Consider the following 26,625-nt stretch of genomic DNA (forward strand, 5'->3'; position numbering starts at 1 on the left):
AATACCACAAACCTGCTCTGTAATTTTAGGGCAACAGTACAAAATCTTTACAACATGCGTTGACCAATTGTTAAGATACTGTCCACCATGCAAATTTGGGCCTAAGGAATGTGAGAGGGACTGCCAACTCTCTGATGCAATACTGACTAAATGTTGAGTAACTTCTAGCCACCAAAGCACATACATGGTACCCGGACATATTAAACCAGGACTTTCCATTGCACAACATGGCACAACATGGTTTGGTTTGCAATGGACTATTGGAATGGACTTGAACATCATTCCAAGATAATGTTCTTATCAGATGCAATCCCGTCACAGACATGACATGCAAAAACAGAGTATGAGTTTGTCTTCCAAGAACATCAAAATTGGGACACTGGTTAAGGAACTGTTGGCTTTAGTGATAAGAATCCCACTGCATGACATTGGCAATATTAATGAGATTGGTGAAGATGGATTAGTTTTTTGGTTACATAGCCACAATTACATAATACAACTATCCATAATTACATAATAAAATATTACATAATAAAGCAATAACATACATAGTATGTTTTGTTTTTATTCTGCTGTTAGAAAATAAAGTGTTTGTTACTTTGTAGAAAATAGAACTGTTTTGAGTTTCATTTGTTTATGTAGAGGTGTTATACATGAAACCAAAAATGATTCTAATTGGAATTAAAAAGGGTTCTTCAAAAAGTTATTCTATGGGGACAGCTTAAGAATCTTTTACATTCTAGATAGCACCTTTATAAAAAAAAAATGTTTTACTTTAACTGAAATAATTACTGTTGATTAGAAAGATCAGAAATTAGCCATTTGTAATGTATGGTTTATCACTAATATTTTTGAGATTCAAAGTTTGATGAATGAAAACAACTTTTTGAACTTTGTGTTTATATCACCAGTAGTTTAAGGTATCTGTTGCTTGGTGTAACAATATTCAGGTGTTTTAAATAGTCAGATCAGACAAACAATCAGGTATAAGCCCTATAGCCAGTGTGCTTGTATTTATAGCTGCGGACTTCTGCAGTCTTCAGGAATGATAAATATTTTTTTGGTTTTAATCTATTGTTGTCAAGTATGGTCTTTTGCTAGCTAGGGCAATTTGTTTGAAGTCCTATCTTCCAAGTACCCTACTTGATCTGTGAACTGATATCTGCTCATAACCTGTAGCTAGCTGATTATTGACAGTTCAACAACAATAAAAGGCCAGGACAATTTTACATTGTTTTAGTAATCAGTGCCTTTGTTGAAGCGGTTCCTCTGCAAGGAAATAATATCGTTTTTTGTAGAATAGCCGACACTCTTAACCTTATCTTATCCAGAGTGATTTCCATGACCAATAGACACCTTGCTTAAGGGTTTTTAATTGTCAGATTTGGGATTCAAACCAGAGACCTTTTGTTAACTGGAACTACTCACCAGAAGACTAGTTTCAGAAGATCTGGAACACAAACAATAAGTTAGTAATAAAACCTCTGTGTTTATTATTTTTCTTTTGGTTGTATTGTCACAAAAACAAAGATAAGCTGTTAAACTGTTCAGTGGAGGAGAAACTGGAAGGCTCCATGCCACTCTCTCACCTGAGTATCTTAGGTGATATTAGGTATTTTTGAGGCTATGGATCTTGACATTTCCTCTTTCACTCAGTTGGAATCCTCCTTTGCAAACTATTTTCAAATAAAAAATGTAATTTCTACAGATGCATTTAATGATGCTTATATCCTTGGCACAAAATACAAATATTTTAAAAGGAAAGATCCCAACCCTAATTGTTTTTAATGTTTTCAGCAAAGTCAAATTATGCCACAAAATGTTGTAACGCATTTACGAATCCATATTATGAAGTATCTGGGCGTGTTGTGGGCTCACCATGTTGGATAAGTTGGTGTAAATAGCCCGTGCCCACTATCTCACTGAACACTCAAATGTGACCAGTTGTATCGGGTTTGCTGGGAGCTATCTGTTCTCCCTGATGCAACACAGGGACAGTGTTGAGTCTCAGGGCAGTGCCATTGTGTCTCAGCCACATACCCAGGCACAATCCCCAAAAATGCTTTGTCATTCCGACTGAGGCAGTTAATATGGAGCAGGATGTTTGGATTAACACATCGCTTGATAATAATAGGATCCATGGTTAACTCATGTGGAATGTCCCTCCTCTGGTCTGAAATGACAGTGAGTGAATGAGAAAATAATCAAACAAAAAATGATGTTGCAGATTCCTTTCAGATTCAGTGTGCCCATCTTGTCATTAAACACATTTTTGCATGAGACTTTAGCTGGCAAAGATTCTCTCTGGTCATCACTTGCACAATACATCACTCACAAAGTAATTTTTGCACCTGAACTCTTAGGTGTTCATTTTGGATAATTGTATTTTGTTCATATTTATCTCCTATTCTCCTCTTTTAATGTAATTACAATGACACTCAACACCACAGCCACACTACATTTACCCTGTAATGGGTTCTGTTACACTACCAATAATCAATGGAAAATAATCCAAATCTCACCATGTATGACATGTTACCCAGCTGGATGAAGGATGCTCTTGATACAAGACTATAAACAAGCCCAAAACTATACTGGACCATTCTATTAGATGAAGAAATGTGTGGGTGTTGTTGTTGTTGGAACTCACAATGTTATACTGACATAAACCATAACATTGTTCATTAATCTGTCCTGTACCAGATTGGCCTTTATTGCTGAAGTGTTGAACTGGATGTTTGTCATTTGATGCTGCTGATCTACATTGTATTCCTGTGGTTAGACCAGCTGTGCTATGAACGATCTAGGTAAGGGAATGCTTCCATGCCTTCATGTTCCCAATTATTTTAAGCAGTAGAAAGTGCAGCTGGGATGACTTTATGGAGCACAGCAATCAATATTAGTGGTAATGCCCACATCAGTGAATGAACAGGGTGCTGGGTGGCATGTGTAATGTCTCAAATTATGTATTTGTAATCTCTCTCAGAGGTCTTATGCAACTTATCTGCAGTGAATGATTGGAGGTCTATTTAGAGAGCCCCAAGAAAATCCACCTTTGGAGGTACAAAATGTTCCTTCAGTATCTATCACACGGAAACCTGAAAATTAGTGAGGAATATGAGTTTAAGTTAAGGCTGACTTAAATAGGTGTACATACATGCTCATTTTGGGGTGCTGTTAGACAATTCATTATTATTTTAGAGCCAATAGTTTGTTAGGTTTTGGAACAGCGAGTACTCAAATGGTAGCTTGAAGAACTGCTTATGACTCATACTGCTTGAAGAACTGCTTACGACAGACCTTAAACAGACATCTAAAATTTGATTTAATGTTTGATCACCCATATTTCCAATGATTAGGGACAAACAAGTCTGGAGGAAACAAATCTGATAAACCTGAAAATATATTTATGAAATAATAAAACAGAGAGTCCATTCTAGGCTGTGTGTTTTATCGCTTGTATAACTCAATTACGGTTTTCAAAAAAGTCCTAGTTTCACCATTTTCCTTCAGGCTGGATTGATCAACTCAGTCTATATGTTTTGTAATTTAATCAAAAGCTCTGGCTTTGAACATTAGGTACCTTCACGAAAGCACAGATAACATTAACAATGTCTGTACATGGACTGATTTGCTGTGGCATTAACTGTAGAGTGGGAGTTTGCTATCATTGAACAGTAAAATACTGAGAGGATGCAGGTAATGGTAGCTTGCAAAATACAACAAAACCACAAAAATATTCATAAATGTATACAAATCTCTACATAATGTGCACAACAAAACCATACAAATGCATTTTAACCTATTTTGTCATAAATTTATTAATCTCTAACACACACTCGTTGTTTTTTCTATACTTAATGGAATCTAAAAAATTATTTCCTATTTTCTTGTTACAAAACCAAAATCCTCACACTAACTTTTGTGACTTAACTTTACATAATCTAATGGCGAAACCTAAAACAAACCCCAATTGTAAGTTTTACCCCAAACACCTTTATAATTATAGGATCTGGGTAAAAAATATTTTAGCAACCGAATTGCCAGTCTACTGTCTTTGTATAACCAGGATCACGCAGTTACAAAAGTTACTGGACGCTTGGTCAGAAGTTTAATTGGATAAAACACAACGAAGCAGGGAGGGACCTAACTGAATTAACTTTTCTATTTGAAAGTATTTGAATTGACGTTTTCAAAATAAAATGGCTGTTTAAGGAAACTAATACACCCATTATTGTAAAAAATTATTGTTTTTTATCGAACATTTTGTACCTAAAAGTTTTGTTTTGGGGAATAAATACACACCCGCGTTAAATATGGTATCTTCCATTCCCGTCGACAGTGACGTATGGAAATTACAGAATAAATGCTGGAGCCCCACAACCTTAGAGGCGTAAATGTATGGCATAAACTCACCTAGAGTCTAGCACACGAGGACGCAAGTACCAGAAGCCGCATTATTATAATAGTTTGCTGAAATATTTATTTTATCTATCAGAAGAAGAGTGCTAACAATGAACGGACAGATGAACGGTTTTCATAACTCCCTTATTGATGAGGACTGTTTCCTATTTACGTCAGAGTCCGTTGGAGAAGGACACCCTGGTAAGCCGGCGGTAAATAAAATACAGCTACTGTATGTTGTTAAAGCTTTTTATGAAGTTATTTGTTTAGCTATAGCTGACTAGTCATGGAAAATGTCACCAGTGGGGCTTAGCCTTGGCGAGCTGCTGTTACCTGATGATCGAACCACGCCGTCAGCATCTTGCATAAGCCGCATGTGAGGCCCACTTTTCTTTATTGGTTCATTAGCCAGCTAACCTTCGCTATGTAATATTATTTACATAGCCGCTGTTGTACAATGTTTGTCCTTTGAAAGGTCTTTTAAAAAAATAAAAATGACAAAAAAACATTCTTAGATTTTATGATCTCATCTGAATGGACAGATCCCTTCGCTGATATCTTGGAGGATTTGAACCGGCTAGAGCGCGTGGTCTCGCGAAACAAGGCCGTATTGTTTGTCTACTGCGTTTGGTTGCTATGCCAAGGGCTTCCAATGCGACTTTATTAAGAATTACATGACGCCCTCTGTCCTGACATGTCGTAGATAAGCTTGGAAATGGAAATAAACGTTTATTTACTCGTGAACCCGCTGTAATGGCGGCTGGAAAGTTAAGAGAACCGCTAGAGATGTTGCTACCACCGCAATAATCCTGACATGGTACATATGTATCTAGAACTCAAGTTGCTGTTAGTGGACCCCTGCGTACCATTACAAACACGCCTCGCACCAGCATTACAGCAAAAGCATACTTATGAAGTATACTTTTAATTTGTTTAATGCTGTACCTTCTCTTCTACAAGCTTACAAACCATTATGTCACAGCGGAGGCTTGTGAACTGCTACTACCAATGTTATTTTTATGCGTTTTTCAGATAAGATTTGCGACCAAATTAGTGATGCAGTGCTTGACGCACATCTCAAGCAAGACCCTGATGCCAAAGTTGCTTGCGGTAAGAAATGGCACCTCCCTTCTGATGCAACTTCTTTCTTCTCTGAAGTCAGCCCTGAACCCATCAGTGGGAGTTTCTCATTAAACTATACATCACATTTATTAATTTTTTGTATTCTTATCTTGTTACAAATGACTATTAATAAGCCTCCACTGAAAGAACATGTTTATAATGTTCCCTTTTGGATCTACCTTTTCAGAGACCGTTGCTAAGACTGGTATGATCCTGCTGGCAGGTGAGGTGACGTCGCATGCTTCAGTCGACTATCAGAAGGTGGTTCGTGACACAATCCGCCACATCGGATATGATGATTCCTCCAAAGGTTTTGACTATAAGACCTGCAATGTCCTAGTGGCACTAGAACAGCAGTCTCCTGACATTGCCCAGGGTGTCCACATTGACCGCAATGAAGAAGATGTAGGGGCTGGGGACCAGGTATGTGTTGAGAGGCAGGAACACTGCAGTACCAATAAGGGGTGTGAACTGTTAAAAATGTAAGGTGGTGTTTAATGTTTATAATCACTGAATTCAATTAGTCACAGTTAAGACTACTGTTGCATTTTTGCTTTATTGTTGCCTAACTAAACACTGGGTCATAAAGGCCTGGGGAAAGTTGTGTAATATTATAAAATGATGAAAGGGCATATTTTAAGCTAGTCTTGGCAATTAGATTGCAAGGTATGGATTACTAATGTGTGTTTGTGCAACTGGTCTTGAGGTTGTTGATGTGCAGTATCAGTCTATTCATTGATAAGCCTGCTGTAATGAAGTTGCAAGACATTACTAGGCAATATGTTCAGATGCAGATTGTGAGGTAGAGCTTCTGATAATGGACTAGGATCATAGGTCTTCAACCCTCTCCTGGGGACCCCCTCAGCCTTTCCATCTAGATGTATCCCAGGGCTAGCACTCCTGAATCATCTTTTTAACTAATTAACAAGCCCTTACCTGTTGAATGGGGTGAGCTATTTCAGGGCACAAACTAAACTGATGGCTGGGGGGTCCTATGGACTTAATCTGCCCAGTAGCAGACTGTACTGTGGCCCACTATCTGTCGCCTGTACCAGCTCACTATGAAAGCTTAAACTTATCTGCCTCCTCTAAAAACATGTCAGCCGTGTAGCCCTTTATAGCTGACTATACTTGAGAATGCACATGGAATTAAGAGTGATTGTTTAACTGAAGCGAGGACACTAACACATCTAACTGATAATTGATTTCAAGTCTTCATGCGTTTAAATTTATTACCTTTTATCTTGTGTGTGTGTGTGTGTGTGTGTGTGTGTGTGTGTGTGTGTGTGTGTGTGTGTGTGTGTGTGTGTGTGTGTGTGTGTGTGTGTGTGTGTGTGTGTGTGTGTGTGTGTGTGTGTGTGTGTGTGTGTGTGTGTGTGTGTGTGTGTGTGTGTGTGTGTGTGTGTGTGTGTGTGTGTGTGTGTGTGTGTGTGTGTGTGTGTGTGTGTGTGTGTGTGTGTGTGTGTGTGTGTGTGTGTGTGTGTGTGTGTGTGTGTGTGTGTGTGTGTGTGTGTGTGTGTGTGTGTGTGTGTGTGTGTGTGTGTGTGTGTGTGTGTGTGTGTGTGTGTGTGTGTGTGTGTGTGTGTGTGTGTGTGTGTGTGTGTGTGTGTGTGTGTGTGTGTGTGTGTGTGTGTGTGTGTGTGTGTGTGTGGTGTGTGTGTGTGTGTGTGTGTGTGTGTGTGTGTGTGTGTGTGTGTGTGTGTGTGTGTGTGTGTGTGTGTGTGTGTGTGTGTGTGTGTGTGTGTGTGTGTGTGTGTGTGTGTGTGTGTGTGTGTGTGTGTGTGTGTGTGTGTGTGTGTGTGTGTGTGTGTGTGTGTGTGTGTGTGTGTGTGTGTGTGTGTGTGTGTGTGTGTGTGTGTGTGTGTGTGTGTGTGTGTGTGTGTGTGTGTGTGTGTGTGTGTGTGTGTGTGTGTGTGTGTGTGTGTGTGTGTGTGTGTGTGTGTGTGTGTGTGTGTGTGTGTGTGTGTGTGTGTGTGTGTGTGTGTGTGTGTGTGTGTGTGTGTGTGTGTGTGTGTGTGTGTGTGTGTGTGTGTGTGTGTGTGTGTGTGTGTGTGTGTGTGTGTGTGTGTGTGTGTGTGTGTGTGTGTGTGTGTGTGTGTGTGTGTGTGTGTGTGTGTGTGTGTGTGTGTGTGTGTGTGTGTGTGTGTGTGTGTGTGTGTGTGTGTGTGTGTGTGTGTGTGTGTGTGTGTGTGTGTGTGTGTGTGTGTGTGTGTGTGTGTGTGTGTGTGTGTGTGTGTGTGTGTGTGTGTGTGTGTGTGTGTGTGTGTGTGTGTGTGTGTGTGTGTGTGTGTGTGTGTGTGTGTGTGTGTGTGTGTGTGTGAACACTAATGAGTCACAATCTAAATACAAATTCCTGCTGTGACAAGTAACATGGTAGAAAGAAGTTTGAGCAACTACTGTAGCTGCAAAGGAGGGGAAGCGTAGCAGCAGGGGAGATGCACATATGAGATACAAGAGGGCCAACATGGATTTGGTAAACTAGTGTATTGCTTTTATAATTTCTGGCTGTGTTATAGGTCTTAACTGCACCAATTAAACTATTGTAAGCTAATGCTAAGCTCATTTAAAATGTGGAACTTGACTGTCCTTAAACCGGACTCCAGTCAGTTCATTAGATAAAAACAAGAATTGGATATTTTACACCTTTCTCGTCTTTTTAGATGGGTATCTCCTAATTGCCACAGTCTCTTATTCTATTGCAGAGTTGAAAACATTGATATGATGCTAATTACAAATTTGACAATTCATGTGGAATGGGATTTCTTTATAATGGAAAACCAGTAAGAGAATGACTTAAAAGTTTTCCATTAAGCATAACATTTATAAAAAATACAATAAAAAAACATAACTGCTCAACTTCCAACATCTCAAATGATCCATCTAGGTGAAGTACCACATCAACAGATTGTTTGAGACAGGAACATCTAGTGCAGGGGTGTCCAAACCATTCCACGGAGGGCCGTGTGTCTGCAGGTTTATGGTTTTTCCACACCTAAACAACCAGATGAGGGTAAAAAAAGGGGAGAGCGAAAACCTGCAGACACACGGCCCTCAGTGGAATAGTTTGGACACCCCTGACCCAGTGCTTGCGGTCGATTTTTGAGTTATTCTCAAACTTAGAATGTAACATTTCTTGTCAATGCATAATTCTTAAATGTTAATCCATATACATTGAAGTATATTCTAAAATTACTTTAAGTCCTTAAAATAGTCCTTACATTCCTTGGGTTTCACTTTTCAGGCTGTGAACCCTAAATCAGTTATACAGCCCAAATGAAAGCTAAATCATCTCTTATTGAAAATTTGACAGTATAGGAATTTATGCTAGCATATCTTACCATGGACCAATAGCTTCCATTTGGCACTGACCAACTTACCTGACTGTCCCTTCAGACCTTAAAATGGGCAGCTTCCCTTCCTCTTAAGTTTTGTGCTTGTATCTGCAGGGCCTGATGTTTGGCTATGCCACTGATGAGACGGAAGAGTGCATGCCCCTTACTATTATGCTCGCTCACAAGCTCAATGCTAAGATGGCTGAACTTCGTCGCAATGGCACCCTGCCCTGGCTCCGGCCCGACTCTAAGACCCAGGTAAGCTGACGGTGTCCGTTGGGAGGAAAGCTTATTTGAGAGAATAGCTTTCCTACTCTCATGCCGGCAGTAACCCCTGTATTAAACTGGTTGTTTCAACAATCAGTGTTTCAACAATCAGTGGCCTAATGGCATTTGTGGCACGCAGCCGTTTGTTGCTTGTAAAATCTGAGCAGGAGAATGCAGCCTTTGCCTGTGGCGTCACCTTTCTGCCCCTCTCCTCAGGTGACCGTTCAATACCGCCAGGACCGTGGCGCCATGCTGCCGGTGCGTGTCCACACCATAGTGGTCTCCGTACAGCATGACGAGGATATCTGTCTGGATGAGATGCGTGACGCTCTGAAGGAGAAGGTCGTCAAGGCTGTGGTGCCCTGCATTTACCTGGATGATGACACTATCTACCATATGCAGCCCAGTGGGCGTTTTGTCATTGGCGGTCCACAGGTAATGCATTGGCGAAGTCACAGAACCTGTAATTCTGAGCATGAAGGGTGGGGTCATGTTGATCACTGTATTTGAGTCATTGACTACTGTTAGAATTGTTAGGTGACATTGAAATTCAGAGGAATGGCCATGAATGGTTCCTCCCTTCCCTATAGGGTGACGCCGGCCTGACTGGCCGTAAGATCATTGTTGACACTTATGGAGGATGGGGTGCCCACGGGGGAGGAGCCTTCTCAGGGAAGGACTACACCAAGGTGGACCGATCTGCTGCCTACGCTGCCCGCTGGGTGGCCAAGTCTCTGGTCAAGGCTGAGCTTTGCAAGAGGGTCCTGGTTCAGGTGAGGGCCGACTGGTTAAGCCTCCATGAACTGCAGGGGCAAAGGGATCTCAAACGTTTGTGTGCTCATGACTGTCTCTACATTTCATCAGGTTGCCTATGCCATTGGAGTGGCTCACCCCCTCTCAATCTCCATTTTCCACTATGGCACATCCCAGAAGAGTGAGAGGGAGCTGCTGGACATAGTCAAGAAAAACTTTGACCTTCGTCCAGGTGTCATTGTCAGGTAAAGTATGCCCCCTTAGAAGCCATGTGCTTCTCTGAATCTGCCCCTTCTGTCCTTCCTGTTACTCCCACCTGTCTTGTTAGTCCTGAACTCACACAGCTGGTGTGAAGAGACTTTTCTAACCCTTTAATGCAGGGTTACCTACAGCACTGTGAATACGGTCACCATTCAGCTACTGCTTTGTTTGGGCTTGTCAGTCCGGGATTTTAAACCCTCTCTCTCCCGATGAACCGATCTTGCTTTAAATGCCAGTGAAAGACAGTATGTAATGCTGCCAGCTACAGTGGGAGTGGATGTCTGCCCTCTTAGATGGCATGTTAATACCCAGCATGAGGAAAGGTCTCCTGGTCACAACTAAAAGGTCATAGGGTTCTTGGACCTTGTTAAGTTCAATGCCACTTATAAATTGGAGCAGTGTGCTTTCCAACTCCATGCTGCATTCGCCACACCGCTCAAGGATGAGTTGGTTGGCAGGGTGAGTGCCAAAGCTTCATCCTTACCCCCCTTTTGATAATGGGTTTATTTTTGAGGCACTGGCTACTCCCTATTGGCTGTGCGCATATAGGCTGTCATTGTGTTGGTTTCAGGTACATTTCTGTGATGGGTTGCTAAATGAGTTAATTATGTGTTCCAGGGAGCTGGAGCTGAAGAAGCCCATGTATCAGAGGACTGCTGCCTATGGGCACTTTGGCCGAGACTCATTCCCATGGGAGATGCCCAAAAAACTGAAATACTAAACCTGTGAAGCTTTTTCCCCCCAGGCCTGTTGGTGTATACTACAGAGAAGCCTACACGGTCTCATGGGGTGAAAGGCCCTTATAACCTAAATGACGTATTAACAACTCTACCTAGCCTTCCAACACCCACCCATTTCATATTGCCTTTCCGGTCACTTAGTCTTTTTGCTGTTATTAGCTTGACTTTTAGAATAGTCAAGTCTCTTCCATTTATCCCTCTTCAAAGTACCTTTCCTACCCCTGCCCAGCCTCACTGAAACTGTAAGGACTCAAATTTGGTTTCTGGCTTGATGCCTTTATCTCCTCTTGAATAATTTGCTTTTGTTCAGTTAAAGGACTGACAAAAGCTAAATGTTGAAATCCATGTTAATTACTGGTGCTACTTATGGGACCCCCTCTCCCACTAATCTTATGCCTTTAGTTTATGCATTTCTGTTAGTCTGATGTTGTAAGCCCATACCCCTAGTCCTACTTCAGACCTGCCAACCTGTACACATAGCATGTAATTGAACGTAAGTATGCTGGTATAATTACAGGCTTGATATTTGTCAATTTTGGCAAGATGTTTTAAGGAATGTTATTTTATAAGCCCACTGCCTTGCTTTTAAGTCCAGCTGCACTCAATGTGCAGAGGTTTTGGCAGTTATATATATATTTTTTTTACTACTGGTAAAATGGCTTGGCCAGTGTCAATTGAGCTAGTGGGTGGACAAAATGTAAATGCCTAACAAGATGTATTAATATCAAGGCCCTTATAAGATGTAGGGCTACCATTGGCCTTCAGAACAGCTCCAATCCTTCTTGGAATGCTGTCATACAAGTCCTGAACCAGGGTTCATTTCATCACATTTTAGGGTATACTAAAACCCTTATGTAGGTAGACAATGTGTTTTGATTCTGCACCGTTACATTTCTAAAGTGATAGTCTAATCATATTAGTCATTCCCTGTGACATAATGCATATTTAGGCCATGTCTTGCTTCAATGTGTACAGACAGCTTTTTAAAACTACCTGTTCAAAATTGCAGTAGAGGGATTTAAAAATGACAAACTCCTAGCTGTAATCAGATGGCACTTTTAAAAACAAATTTAAGTCTCTTTTTTTTTTTTTTTTGAGGAAGCTAAGGTGGGAGTCAACTTCGGACCAAGTTCTGCACTCTAGAACTTCCCATAAATGTTCCAGCCTTTTTATTTGGGAGGCCATGGAAGGCATTTGATGTCATAAACCTGCTCTTGAATTTGTTCAAGTGTGTATGGGGGAATTATCATACTGGGAATATTGGAACATCATGAGGGAACTTTCTCTGTACCGTAGGGTTCACTTGGTCTGGAAAATTGGCCTCGTCCATTGTCCCATATGCAACAGTGCAGAGCAATTATTGGACTCTGGCATCTCCTACATTACGGATCCTCCCCACCATGTTTAACAATTGGCATCAAATATTTTGGTCTTTCCCCAAAGGTAAATGTTTCCGGATGTAGGAAATGGGGTTAAAGATGACTCATCAGAACATTGCTTTCATAGCTTAGGGGTCCAAGTTCTGACCTCACAAGTTATGCATCTGTGTTGGCCCTGGAAATAAGTGTTTTCCAAATGGCAGCCCTGCCATAATTTTCCAGCTTTGTGAAACTCAAGAGATATAGTTTTGGTGGACACTGGTTTACTGAGGTGTTGATTCAATTCTGTGAATGTTTGAGGCTGTGCTTTTGGGATGTTAAACAGCTGTCTGGTATAGTGTCTGTCTATCCCTCTCGGTCACCTTCAGATTGTGACACGTAGCCAATGCTGTTTGTCCATATTCTGCATATGCTGTCCATGGGTGTTTGACTGTCCTATGCACCTGCAGTTCTGGCACTATTTGGCCTCTTTTTGGAACAGATGAGTTTTCACAGCAACATGAGGCAATTGAAGTGCTAATGGTCAGACCTCTTATAGCTGGCACGTACTGCTAATTGGCAATCAACCAAATGTGACCTGAAGCTCTTGTCCATCCCTTGTATGTACCGTGTTTACTGTGCAGCACATGCTTTAATCCCGACATCAGTAGTAGCTGCAGCCACATAGACTGACTAGTAAACGTGCAGTGTTCGCTCTCTGGATGTTCCTGTGTGGATGCAAACAGACATGGCCAGTAGTGTTTCGGTAGTCCTTTCCTTCACGTCAAGTTGTTAGATGTAAGTGGGCATGTGTTAAGGTATTTATCCAGTAGTTAGTCGTAATGGCATACTAGTCACTTCACCACAGATTTTGTGGTGATTCATGTTCGGTAAATAACTCCAAGAAGGATGGCTTATTTGAGGGATAGCGTAAAACCAACTTGTGGTTTTGTCAAATTTTTCCAGATACAAGATGCATTGCTTTATTTCCTCTAAAAAGGAAATTGGCCTAGTTGTTGCACTTATTGTGGGGCCTGAGGTTGGATGTGACATTGTCAAACTGAAGTGCAACTCAAATTATTTTAAGGTTGGCAGGTCTGCTACTCCCTCATGTTTTATTTCAACCCTCTAATCTTTGTGTAGGATGTAAGAATGGTGCATGAAGGGTCAATGGATGCTGTTTTTCAAAGAAATTCTATGCATTGCAGGTTGAGTAACAAGACTGATCTTGATTATTGTCAAGTTCTTGCATATACTCCGAGTCTGGGATCCCCCTGCAGATGTCTGCTGTTTTCTGACGTGATACAGAAAAGTCAGAAGCTGCTATGTCACTGCTAATATCTGTAGGGATGTTGCTTTATACTTGATCATTTAAAATTGTCTCCTGGACTCCTTCAAAAGGTAGTCTTATTTCCTTCTGTTTTGTAAAAGGCTCTTCAGGTATTGATGGTAAGTGTAGCTACAGAGAAACTACCACCTTTATCTGAAGGAGGGCTGTCTTTGCCACAATAGAGCTCTTAACTAAAGGCAAACAAATGAACCCTTTTAAAAATATATTTATTTGTTCTCTGAAACTTGGTGTGGATACAGAGAAGCCAAGGATTCAGAAGGCAGCTTAAAATAAACCCTGAAGGTTTAGTTTTTTTTTAATCTCACATTTTGACTTGACAGAATGCCATAACTAGGTTATACTTTCAGTGTTTCTCTCGTGGTTCCAAAGCGTCATACAGAAATGCTTTGGTTTGCCTCCACAGGGAACTGTCACTGGCTGTGAGTATTTTGCAGTTTTTGGGATGCATTTTTTTGGGGGGTGAGATTGTATTGACCATTCATGCCTGGTACTGTTGTCCTTATCCTTGCATTAAGAGATGGTAACGTTTGGCTGGTGTTGTACAGAGAAACCAGCCTTGTTTACAAGCTGTCTCTGGGCTGCATGGATAGGGATTCCTATGGGACTTCTGTTTTTTAGCCACTCATGCTAGTCTCTGGCTACTGTGAGTGTAGGAGTGCCTTTTCTACTTTCTTTACCCCACCCCTGTACTGAACCCACTTCTCCCATTCTGCTCGATCTACATGTGTCCAACATTGCAAGGAACAGGTAGCATAGCTCAATGCTTCAGTCTTCAGAAGTTGGATTCTGATTCATCATGTCAAAGACCTTAAATAAACATCTAAATCATGAAGCATGTCTCTGCTGTCTGTTTTCATGCACACTAATTTTGGTGTTTGGCTGTTATGTAAAGACCACATTCAAGTGAGGGGGTACCATAAATCGTGTTTGCACAGTAGTGTCACTGCAACCTGTTGAAAGTAGGAAGTGATTCCGTCAGGTCAATCATGGTAAGTGAATAGGATTTAATAGCATTTGAGCATATTGGAATTAGGTAAAAGATGTTGGTCACAATTCTAGTCATGTTTATTGGGATTTGAGCTGTGGAATACAACTCTTCATTATTGGTTCTGAAGCACAAACTTAACAGAATTACCCTCTGCCGTTTCCCTTGTCTTGACAAGTGGTTTTCGTGTATGGTCTTTGTGCTCTGTGCTTGCATTTAGAAAATGAGTAATATGGTCATTAGTTTAAAAACTAGTTCTTAAAGTAGTGTTTTGTTTATCAGTCTTAAGGGGGGTAAAAAGATCTCCGCTCTGAAATGCCACTGCTTAAGCTGCAAAACCCACTCTGCTCCACTTACAAACCTTTAGGTGTTTATAAACCAATCATACAGAGCTCCCACACGTCCTTGGCCCGCTGACAGATTTGTGTACAGATTGTTCTAATTCTTGCACTTCGATTGGATCTTAAGGGGTTTTCAAATGAGCAACCTTATTTTAAAGGGGCGGTATGTAACATTTTTACTGAACTTGTAGAAAAAAAAAATTAACAGTTGCGTTTCAAATCTTTCTACAAACTTATTCCGAGTGACTGACCTTACATTTTCTTCAGTGTCTATCGGTTTTTACTGACTTAATGTCCTTATACGCTTCGTATTCTCCTTCCCACCCTAGACTGGCTGTTGTGTACTGGTCAGTCCATAAGGGAAGACTGGTGTTAAGTAGTTTAGAAGCAGGATTCTGCAGTGCCCTTTTACATGGTTCTACAAAAGTAAATTGGTAAAAAAATTCATCTTTGCAATATGATTTATTCAAATTGGAGAATTCATTGAATATCCATCTTATTGGATTTAAATTTCTGTCCCTGACATTACTGGAACAGGATGTTTCAGAGTAGATTGTTAGGGTAATTGGAAGAAAATCCCATGCAATCCCTTTTTAGACTATAAATGAAAGCATTACAACTGACACACATCAAGGCTGTGTCGACTCAAGAACGGCCCAAACATTTCAGATCATGAGGTAGTACATTACTACATTTACACTACTAACCAGGGACCATGTATAGCTTCAATGCTTGAGTTACGTTATCAAATGTCCAAATTGTCTGACTGCACTGCAGCTGCTGTCCACTCAAGGCCATGTATGTGCACTTATTTTTAACTCTTACATAACGGAGTATCCTTACACCAACAGTTTTGATGCTAGTGATGTCATGTAAGGGAGACTGTGGGCACAAATTATAAATCACTATAGTGAGTTGCTTTGGATAAATGACTTAATGAGAAACATTTTAGAAAGCTGTTTAAGGTGCTACAGCTTGTTTGGTTGTAGAACTGGCTGCTTAAATCTATTAATCAAATCCATGTTTCCTTTTGTGTTAACTTTCCTAACAACTACACACCAGAGAATTTCAATACTGCCCTTAATTGTTACATTTCACTCCCACTAGATTCAGGTTAAGTTGTAAACCACTTGTATGTTGTATAGATGCAGTTAGTCTGAAATGCCATTTGAGCTGTGACATTTTTTTTTATTTTACACTCACTCTCTGATAGTATGACACAAAATGTGAAAATAGTGGTTGCTGACTTTCTGTAGGCACTATGAGTAACTAGACTGTTTTCTTTTTACTCAAACTTGGGATTTAAAGTTAATATTAAATGTTCGGTTTTATTTTAGGTTGTGTACCTATTGGTCTCACCATTTAGTATCAATAAAACATTTTACAGTAAGTGCTTAATTTTACTTACGTTCCCACTAAAATCAAATCTGCTTTGCTTCTCATAGATTTAAGGGCATTGTCACCACATACAAAAAGGCCATTTATATGGTTATGCAACACAGTAACATTAACAATCAAAACATTTGATATGGATGATTTTTTGAAATATTAAAAATAAAAAATGTTGATATCTTTGCATCTCTGACCTGACATTTGTAAATAATGGAGTACTGGTTTTATTTGTATAATATCATACTGGCTTGGAGGAGTATTACAGGATTAGCCAGTCAAGCAGTCTTGTCATAACATGATAACATTTTGTATAACACATGAATGTCTCAAATAGTTTCAACTGCTTTAAGAACCTTAGGGGTTTTGCAATAAACCAATTGAACAACAATGACTTGCAAAAATTGTAAAAGAAAAAGTAAACTGCAAAATCCTTAGTAATTGCGTCATGTTCAGTCATGTTCTTAATGCTTTATGGAAGTTAGCCTACATCATCTAGAGAATTTGCAATTTAATAGATGTGAGGAGTTTGTGGTAAGTGACGCCTGGCAGTCTGCGCATTGTGCTTAAGAACAGCCCTTTACCATTACTGGCTGTACATCACACACTTTTAGGCCTACTTAAACGTTAGCTGTGTATAGTTTTAATATGGTATTTCGTATATGGAATATATAATGTGTACAGAAAAAATGAACCACCATTTTCAGAGCATGAAAGACAAATCTCCTGGGTGTGAATAAGACCCAAGAGAGAAAGTCTACAGAGAAATCTGTGACAGATGTTGGAACTATTCTGTCCTGTCAATCATATGAGTAGATAATATATCACTGATAAAAAGGTAACAGAGCAACTCACTATAAAGGCTGTATTTGTTTCCTTAGATTCAATGTGATTGTACAAGAGTATTCTATAAATGGGATGTTACTGCATGTGTAAGAGTATTGGCTGGGTTTTTTTATGTCAAAGTTGTGGAATGGTAAAATTGTAGAGATTCTGTGGAGAGGCAGGTACATGCGTGGGAATGTGTCCGGTTTCCTTCTACAACAGCAGTCACATGGAGTTTGGGGGCGGGAGCCTGGGTTGGATTTAGTGAAGTGGTTGAGTCTAAAAGAGGATGGCCCCACTCCCAGTGATGTCGTTAGGCCTTGGCCTCCGCAGCTATAGCCCATGATCTTTTATGAATAGCCCTGGATCTCAAATTGACCAAAAACATTTATACAAATAGTCCCTGATCTATTAACCTACAAACACGATTCCAAAAAAGTTGGGACACTGTACAAATTGTGAGTAAAAAAAGGAATGGATTAATTTAAATCTCATAAACTTATATTTAATTCACAATAGAATATAGATAACATATCGAATGTTGAAAGTGAGACATTTTGTAATGTCATGCCAAATATTGGCTCATTTTGGATTTCATGAGAGCTACACATTCCAAAAAAGCTGGGACAGGTAGCAATAAGAGGTCGAAAATGTGTACAGATAAGGAACAGCTGGAGGACCAATTTCCTTCTTATTATGTCAATTGGCAACATGATTGGGTATAAAAAGAGCCTCTCAGTGTCTCTCAGAAGTCAAGTTGGGCAGAGGATCACCAATTCCCCCAATGCTGCGGCAAAAAATTGTGGAGCAATATCAGAAAGGAGTTTCTCAGAGAAAAATTGCAAAGAGTTTGAAGTTATCATCATCTACAGTGCATAATATCATCCAAAGATTCAGAGAATCTGGAACAATCTCTGTGCGTAAGGGTCAAGGCCGGAAAACTATACTGGATGCCCGTGATCTTTGGGCCCTCAGACGGCACTGCATCACATACAGGAATGATACTGTAATGGAAATCACAACATGGGCTCAGGAATACTTCCAGAAAACATTGTCGGTGAACACAATCCACCGTGCCATTCACTGTTGCCGGCTAAAACTCTATAGGTCAAAAAAGAAGCCGTATCTAAACAGGATCCAGAAGTGCAGGTGTTTTCTCTGGGCCAAGAATCATTTAAAATGGACTGTGGCAAAGTGGAAAAGTGTTCAGTGGTCAGACGAATCAAAATTTGAAGTTCATTTTGGAAAACTGGGATGCCCTAAAGAGGACAAGGACAACCCAAGTTGTTATCAGTGCTCAGTTCAGAAGCCTGCATATCTGATGGTATGGGGTTGCATGAGTGCATGTGGCATGGGCAGCCTACATTTGGAAAGGCACCATCAATGCTGACAGTTATATCCAATTTCTAGAACAATATATGCTCCCATCCAGACATCATCTCTTTCAGGGAAGACCTTGCATTTTCCAACATGACAATGCCAGACCACATACTGCATCAATTACAATGTCATGGCTGCATAGAAGAAGGATCCGGGTACTGAAATGGCCAGCTTGCAGTCCAGATCTTTCACCCATAGAAAACATTTGGCACATCATAAAGAGGAAGGTGCGACAAAGAAGACCTAAGACAGTTGAGCAACTAGAAGCCTGTATTAGACAAGAATGGGACAACATTCCTATTCATAAACTTGAGCAACTTGTCTCCTCAGTCCCCAGACGTTTGCAGTCTGTTATAAAAGAGGGGATGCCACACAGTGGTAAACATGGTCTTGTCCCAACTTTTTGGAGATGTGTTGATGCCATGAAATTTAAAATCAACTTATTTTTCCCTTAAAGTGATACATTTTCTCAGTTTAAACATTTGATATGTCATCTATGTTGTATTCTGAATAAAATATTGACATTTGAAACTTCCACATCATTGCATTCTGTTTTTATTCACGATTATACTGTGTCCCAACTTTTTTGGAATCGGGTTTGTATAATTCCGATTGCGTATTATGACTTGGGAAGCAGGCTTGACAGCCCATAACTGGGTTTCACAAGTCAGTGGGAAAAGTGAAGAACAAGAGTTTACCCATTAGTTTATCAGTCAAATTCCCAGGGATAGATAGTCCCAAGCTTGTCCTATTCAAATCCCTCTTTTGGTCATTTTCTTTGCGTGGGATTGTTGAATTCTGTGGGAACAAGTTGTGACACTGGTCTGGGAAAAACCCTTGTTTAGTTTGTCGTCTTAATCTCTAATGAAGATTACATGCCTGGCACAGAGTTGTGAAATGGAATTTAGCAACATTTAGGTGCATTAAATCCTATCACCAATTTGAAGTAGTCAACTCGATGAAGGATCACATTATTTTACCCTTATCATGAGAGATCAGCCAATAAATTATACTCACGGCACCAACATTGGCTTTAAACAGTACATGTTCAAAAACTCCAGGATCCCATCACTGGTTCACTTTGACATTATGGAATACTTTAGACAGGCACTGTATCTACTCACTGAATGACATTTCACAGTGGCCTTGTCTCTCTTCTGGAGTCGGATGTAAAACTCACTTAAAATCTTCCACTTTGTTAAATCTTTCTAAATTAAATACCATGACTGTTTTCACAGCAACTGCAATTTTTTAAACATTTGTTAAACTATACTTTGGATATCAGCTAACTGTATACCACTTTAAATAAAGGTTCAGTGTGATCAGGAGTGCTTTTTAACATGCTAACTTTCATCGAGATATACACCGATCAGCCATAACTTTATGACCACTGACAGGTGAAGTGAATAACAATGATAATCTCATTATCATGGCACCTGTCAGTGGGTAGGATATATTAGGCAGCAACTGAAAATTCTGTCCTTAAAGTTGATGTGTTAGAAGCAGGAAAAATGGGCAAGCGTAAGGATCTGAGCAACTTTGACAAGGGCCAAATTGTGATGGCTAGATGACTGGGTCAGAGCATCTCCAAACCTTCAGCCATTGTGGGGTGTTCTTGGTCTGCAGTGGTCAGTACCTATCCAAAGTGGTCAAAGGAAGGAAAATCGGTGACCCGGTGACAGGGTCATGATCGGTCAATGCTCAATGATGCACGTGGGGAGCGAAGACTGGCCCGTATCGTCTGATCTAACAGATGAGCTACTGTATCTCAAATTGCTGAATAAGTTAATGCTGGTACTGTTAGAAAGGTGTCAGAACACAGTGCACCACAGTTTGTTGCATATGGGATTGCGTAGCCACAGACCAGTCAGGGTGCCCATGCTGACCAATCCACTGTTGAAACCGCCTACGATGGGCACGTGAGCATCAGAACTGGTCCACAGAGCAATGGAAGGAGGTGGCCTGGTCTGATGAATCATATTTTCTTTTACATTACGTGGATGGCCAGGTGCATATGCATCACTTACCTGGAGAACACATGGCACCAGGATGCTCTATGGGAAGAAGGCAAGCCCCGGAGGCAGTGTGATGCTTTGGGCAATGCTCTGCTGGGAAACCTTGGGTCCTGCCATTCATGTGGATGTTACTTTGACACATACCACCTACCTGAGCATTGTTGCAGATCATGTGCACTCTTTCATGGCAATAATATTACTTGATGGCATTGGCCTCTTTCAGCCACAAAGCAAAAATGGTTCAGGAATGGTTTGTGGAACACAACAACAAGTTCAAGGTGTTGACTTGGCCTCCAAATTCCCCAACCCAATCGAGCATCTGTGGAATGTGCTGGACAAACAGGTCCAATCCATGGAGGCCCCACCTCGGAACTTACAGGACTTAAAGGATCTGCAGCTAACGTCTTGGTGCCAGATACCACAGCACACCTTCAGAGGTCTAGTGGAGTCCATGCCTCGACGGGTCAGGGCAGTTTTGGCAGCAAAAGGCGGTCCAACTTAATATTAGGCAGGTGGTCATAATGTTATGGCTGATCAGTGTAGGTAGAATAGTTAGCACAACTAACCATCGTTAGCATTCACTGAGCTAACTTTTGATGGGAATGTGATTGACTGCTGGAGACATGAATATACAATATCTAACTGTGTGTGCTATTGCTTTAAAGCAGGCATTGCTGCTATTATTTAAATGCAGAATGATTACTTTTTGGGAATGTATTTGTAACTGCATAATCAGTGTATCTCAAACCGTCCCCATGCCCTTATCTGATCACTCAAATTCCTCAATTGTCACGTGTTCCTGGGGAAAATTAGAGGGTGACTTCCACAGACTGGCGAGAGATCAATAAATCCATCAACTTCAAAACAGTCATGACTTCAATGATGATCAATCACTGTGCTCCACTTTTGAAAAAACCTGACATTTCAATGAAACCTGTGGTTTTACAAGAGTTAAACCTTGGTGAAATATTTAATTTAGGTATTTCATCATTATGTCAAGAATCAACATCAACAAATGCACATGATATATAATTACGTCTCTCCATTTTCTCTGTGACATTGAGCTATGAGACTTTGCTTTTGAAGCAGGAACTGTGGGTGACCCACTCAAAGTAGCTACCGTAGGGTCTAATAAGCCCTCTTTATCATTTATACTCCCACAGCTTTGGGACAGTTGTTCAAATGGCAGAATTGCTTATTAACACACAAATAGTAAGGCTAAAAGAAGGCAGCTATTTGGGATTTGTCCTACAATTCACAGGCTGATCCCTCCTGACGAACTGTGATCCAATACTCCAACTTGGTTATTGGGAAGGATCCGTCAATACATTTTAAGCCAAATCCTAAATTACTACTTTAAAATGGAAGAAGCGCTCAGTGGTGGTGTCCATGCTGAAACACATTACATCCAAATTGAGTCCAGTCGCCATGTTTGTCATCCATCGTCTTGTAGTGAGTGTAGATGCTTCCCCCTGCTGACCGATAGGAAAATGACATATTCCTCAAGCGAGAACTGTCAGTTGTTTTTCCATGTTACAGGGCTATGCTTTCCATTCACTCGACAACAAACGCCGGCCTAAAGACTCTAATCTGGGTCATTCAGGATTGGATCAAGCTCTCCACCATGACAATGAGCACCACACTAATCATACATAACCACCATTGATTACTTCAGCTGTAACTTAAAACGTACCTGTGTTTTCATTGTTAGGAAATCTATTATATTTAATTAAAAACCCTGAGAAAAGTAGGGAGAATGACTGGTAGGTTTTGGTAACATTTGACTAAACTACAAAATGTAGTCCAAGCAGATTAGTCTATATAACAAATGATAATTAACCATTGAATACCTTTTGGAAAATAACTATATTTAATATGTAAAACTAAAACAATAAGGACCTCCCCAGAAGATTACAGTATCAAAAATAAAACTCTCATTTAGGCCAATAAAAAATAAATTAGAAAATAGAGAAGTGCTGACCACTGCACATTTACACAAACTGCTACATTATCGATTTGCTTTCCAGCCACACTGATTCATCACAAAACACAAAAATATCACTTCAGTCAAGTGATCTCAAATGGAGCACTGCAGAAAGCAAATAAAAAGGTAACTTTTCATGAAAACCAAAAATCTGCTATTACCTCCTATTCACAGCAACAACAAAAGAAATATATATTCAAACCACATATGCATGAACAAAACGTTGATCTTGTAAACAAAGGAAACACAGCACACTCTCTGAAGGGCTAAGAATGTGACTGTGTGCGCCTGGTGTGGCTTAGAGAAGGATAATAAGAACAGGGTCCATGTCGTTCTCAGTGCTGTCCTTCGGAGCAGGTTGACAGCCAATGGCACATTCAACCACAAGAGAATGTCAGTCACACAAGGCCCCCCACAGACATGACACAATGTCAGAAATGCCATCCAAAATACAGACTATAAATACACTCCATTTGTTCCCTTCTGTAAGTCAGCCTATTTCCCATGGTTGTACACTAGCATAACAGGGACGGTATGGCTGTTTGAAGTCACTTGACAGTCTGTCTGGCCATCAGGATGTGGGTTTACAGAAGTCCTCTGCTACTAGCAATCATTACGCACAGGGAGATGGTTGCTTGGTGGGTAAACAGAGATGTCCTATTTCTGAACCGTCACTCTCCCTTCTCACTCTTAACAACACTCTCTTCCTTTAGCATTTGTCTTGTCGTTTATCCATTTCCTTTCGAACACGACTCTGCAGTGCCACTCTCATGGCTGGGTCTAGAACATTCTCCTCCGCTACACGCTCCACCACGCTCTCTGGCATGTCCTCCTATGAGACAGGACACAGGGGTCATGATGAGGGCACATTGTTCTGTATGCAACAAGATAGGGCCTTTATTGCAATATTCCAATGTAAACCAGGGATGGGCAAGTTTGATGAAGGTGGGAGCCATAAAAAAAATGGGAATGCCCCATGAGAGGTTGCAATGGCTTGTGGGTTTGTGTACCCATGTCCATAAATATACAGACGATGAGATGGGTGTATAGCAACAATCTACGAACAGTCCAGGATAATAATTTATTAACTGAAAGGCCCTGATTAAACTGAATTTAAGTCCAAAAAATAAATTGGTAGTATGGGTGCATGCATACATAACTATAGGTTAATTTTAATATATACTGTAGGCCAATAAAGAGAAGAAAATAACCACAAGTGTGTCAATCCTACTGTATCATTCCCGCTACTGAACCTTGGAAATCATTCCCAAATGACAAACGTGTCTTGATCGAGGGATCTTTAATATTTAGATGAAATTCCTTTGACTTATGCTGTAACATGTGGTCTATTATACATGTATATGCTGTAAACATAACTGCATTTGTTTTTGCCATGTATAATAATATTTTCACAATATTAAGGGGTTATCATTAAGACACGGGACCTGTATTTTATCTGATTTAACTTGAGACTGAAAGGAGATTACCCAGATCTTTGAGATAAAATAACATTGGTTGCAATGTAAGCCCTGCAAAAAACAACTACAATTAGTAACAGTCCACTCTCCATTTGGGGAAAAAGGTTACATTTCTATTTTGCACGACCATTCTGCGACACTTCAAAAATGTTTGAAAATGTTTTGGTCTGTGTGGTCCAGCAGTTAAATCTGGACCCTGGGACATTTGCAGTAAACTTCAGTTAGCTGGCCTAGGGTGATCAAGCGATGCACATGTACTGCTGCGGCAGGGAAACTCTCCTTTCACTATTTTCTGTTAAAATAGAGCATAAAAATTCCTGGGGGATAAACTTGAAATAATATGCTTGGTGTTGATTTTCTTCAGTTACAGAGTACAAATGGCACTTATCAAAGACAGGCTTCTATTTGAGCCAGGCATCTCTTTCCACAGTTGCTTAATAGAATTTGTTTTACATGCCTAGGTAAGTGGATGCTGGCAAAATACCTGCTTGAATGTTTATTGACCATAAAAGATCAGAGGCAGTGCAAAGCGGTATGTGTGTGTACTGAAAAAGCTATCATACTGTATTTCCCATCAATACTCTTCAGAATGCGCATGAGTGTTTCATCCTTTTCCCTTACATTTGCTCTGCTTATGATGCACAGTGATAGCTTACAACCAGACATCCTCACCATTTAATTTATCATAGATATGGAGGGACTTAACGGAGAAATACAGTTTTATACACAGAGACTGAGGGGTGTGCGCAAATGTAACATTAACAGCACTAGAAATCGCCCACAGACAGACCTTGTGTACAATGAAGGAGGTGACACGGCCAGAGTCTGCCTGGTAGTCTAGCCAGAAGAGCTCAGTTCCATGGGTCTCTGGCTCTGTACTCGACCCACTCTCATTCCACTCTTCATTCTCTGCACCCCCTCCTGGCTCTGATCCATCTGGAGACACATACATAACCACCACTAAAACGAGTATTCCATCGAGTTGACACAACAGTTCCTACTAGTAAAGGCAGTGTTTTCTTACTTCCGCGTCGAGGATGGTACACCTGGATGTCTGGCCGTCGGGGGCGTCGTGGGGTAGTGGTGTGCCTGGCCCTCTGACGCTCACTGGCCTGCTTCACCTGCTTGTCATAGTCATCTCTACAGGCCATCACAGTGATACAAGGGTGAAGTCAGTCAAAACATGAAGAATGTGCCGTGCCGAAGAAAGTATTCAAATTAAATGTCTGATGCCATCAACCCAATGAAAATCGAAAATGAATCAACCCATTCCGTCCTAATTCCTTACAGGTGGGCGTAATAACTTGGTCACGGCTCTGTACTGCATATTTTCCCCATTCCACCAGAACCGTCACCAGATAACAAATGTTCCAACACAGAATAAATGCTGTCCTGTGGCAGATCTTTCTAAGGCTACAGTGAGTTTACTTCAGTACCTGTCGAGGCCTTGATTTCATCACATACAACAGGGTACAATTGTGACTTCCAACCTCAGTGTGCCAGTAATGAGTGTTACGTTTATTTTAAACCTGCCAATATGGAAAAGGAGAGTGCATATCTTGTCAAAGACGATACAGTTTAATATATTTTTCTGTAGAATTTTTTTAGGAAGTGCGTTAAGTGCATAATAGCAGTCAATCCCATACAGCTTTTTTAATTTTTATTATGTTGTTTAAATTAACTGGTTAACTGAAATCTGAATAGCGCTTTTCGGAACACACCTGTCCATCACCCTCCGGTACTGAATGAGCGGAGAGAGCGGTCTCACCCTACCCAGACAGATCTGTCACGGTGTTTAGCCTATGACAGGACTGACTTTTCGCTCATGCTCAGTAGAGGCTGAGGCGAGTAGGCGTACAAGCTAGCTAGCTAGCGTTAGCGATGAAGAACATCAACATTATCGATACCGAACAACTGCACGTTCTCAGAATGTAATACATTCATATATTGAAACATGTACATTCCGCTAGGTACTTCAGAGAAACGTTTTAAGATCACCTGGCAATTTGGTTTCTTCGAATGTGGTGTAAGAAACCGTGGCTCATGTCCAAACGACCTGTACGTTTATATTTAAGCTCTTGCTCTTCTTCATCCCGCAAAATCTCCATCGTAACCGATTAACAACTAAATAGTATTTTTAGATGGAATGTTTTTCCTTCATTGTATGCATAACACCATATGAGCCTGCATGGTAACGTTAATCAAGTTTCAAAGTGATCTGTTGTCCAACTGCTTTTGCTCACGGAGTTATGAGCCTGGTTCTACCCAATGATGCTACATCAACCTGTAACAGGGCACAGAGTGAGACTTTATTGAACCCTTAAGTTGGCGTTTTCTTTCCCAGCATACACATCACTGGAAACGTTAAAATATAAAAATATGTTGGTTACTAAACAAGCATGTAGTTTAACTGAACAACCATCTAGAACGCCCTTGTCTTGGTATGTAAATAAATACAAACGTAAAAGCAAATGAAACATTCAAACAACTATGTTTTGGTCCAGAAAGATTGTTATTTTCTTACTCTTTTCCTCACTCAACTATTTCTCAAAACCTATTGGGGGAGAAGGTTAGAGGGGAGGGACCAATTGCTTTCTAACCCAATGGGTTTTGAGAAGGAGGTGAGAAAAGAGAAGACGA

The 26,625-nt window shown here is 40.5% G+C and overlaps 2 protein-coding genes across 2 annotated transcripts; one reads left to right on the forward strand and one right to left on the reverse strand.

The window, feature by feature from the left end:
* The first annotated feature begins 4,514 nt into the window (after window positions 1–4,514).
* mat2ab (methionine adenosyltransferase II, alpha b) lies at window positions 4,515–11,048 on the forward strand. The gene is made up of 8 exons (XM_010897373.4): window positions 4,515–4,605; window positions 5,437–5,514; window positions 5,714–5,949; window positions 8,973–9,116; window positions 9,342–9,560; window positions 9,716–9,898; window positions 9,990–10,123; window positions 10,758–11,048. Exons 1-8 carry the CDS (start codon window positions 4,515–4,517, stop codon window positions 10,858–10,860), a joined length of 1,188 nt encoding a protein of 395 aa, XP_010895675.1. The 3' UTR covers window positions 10,861–11,048.
* Window positions 11,049–22,370: 11,322 nt separating this feature from the next.
* Window positions 22,371–26,320, reverse strand: c13h2orf68 (chromosome 13 C2orf68 homolog). Its single transcript, XM_010897374.4, has 4 exons — window positions 25,984–26,320; window positions 25,010–25,125; window positions 24,776–24,921; window positions 22,371–23,339 (listed from the first exon to the last, which is right to left on the reverse strand). Exons 1-4 carry the CDS (start codon window positions 26,091–26,093, stop codon window positions 23,217–23,219), a joined length of 495 nt encoding a protein of 164 aa, XP_010895676.2. The 5' UTR covers window positions 26,094–26,320; the 3' UTR covers window positions 22,371–23,216.
* Window positions 26,321–26,625: the final 305 nt, after the last annotated feature.

Source organism: Esox lucius, chromosome 13 (genome assembly GCF_011004845.1).
Source record: "Esox lucius isolate fEsoLuc1 chromosome 13, fEsoLuc1.pri, whole genome shotgun sequence".
Lineage (NCBI taxonomy): Eukaryota > Metazoa > Chordata > Actinopteri > Esociformes > Esocidae > Esox > Esox lucius.

Excerpts from the sequence above, each read along its gene's own strand:
- mat2ab (XM_010897373.4), top strand. The coding sequence starts at position 4,515 with ATGAACGGACAGATGAACGGTTTTCATAACTCCCTTATTGATGAGGAC. Across the intron at positions 4,606-5,436 it reads CGTTGGAGAAGGACACCCTG|ATAAGATTTGCGACCAAATT; the intron begins GTAAGCCGGCGG and ends TGCGTTTTTCAG. Across the intron at positions 10,124-10,757 it reads CGTCCAGGTGTCATTGTCAG|GGAGCTGGAGCTGAAGAAGC; the intron begins GTAAAGTATGCC and ends TATGTGTTCCAG.
- c13h2orf68 (XM_010897374.4), bottom strand. The coding sequence starts at position 26,093 with ATGGAGATTTTGCGGGATGAAGAAGAGCAAGAGCTTAAATATAAACGT. Across the intron at positions 25,126-25,983 it reads CGAAGAAACCAAATTGCCAG|AGATGACTATGACAAGCAGG; the intron begins GTGATCTTAAAA and ends GATGGCCTGTAG. Across the intron at positions 23,340-24,775 it reads CCTCCTTCATTGTACACAAG|GAGGACATGCCAGAGAGCGT; the intron begins GTCTGTCTGTGG and ends CCTGTCTCATAG.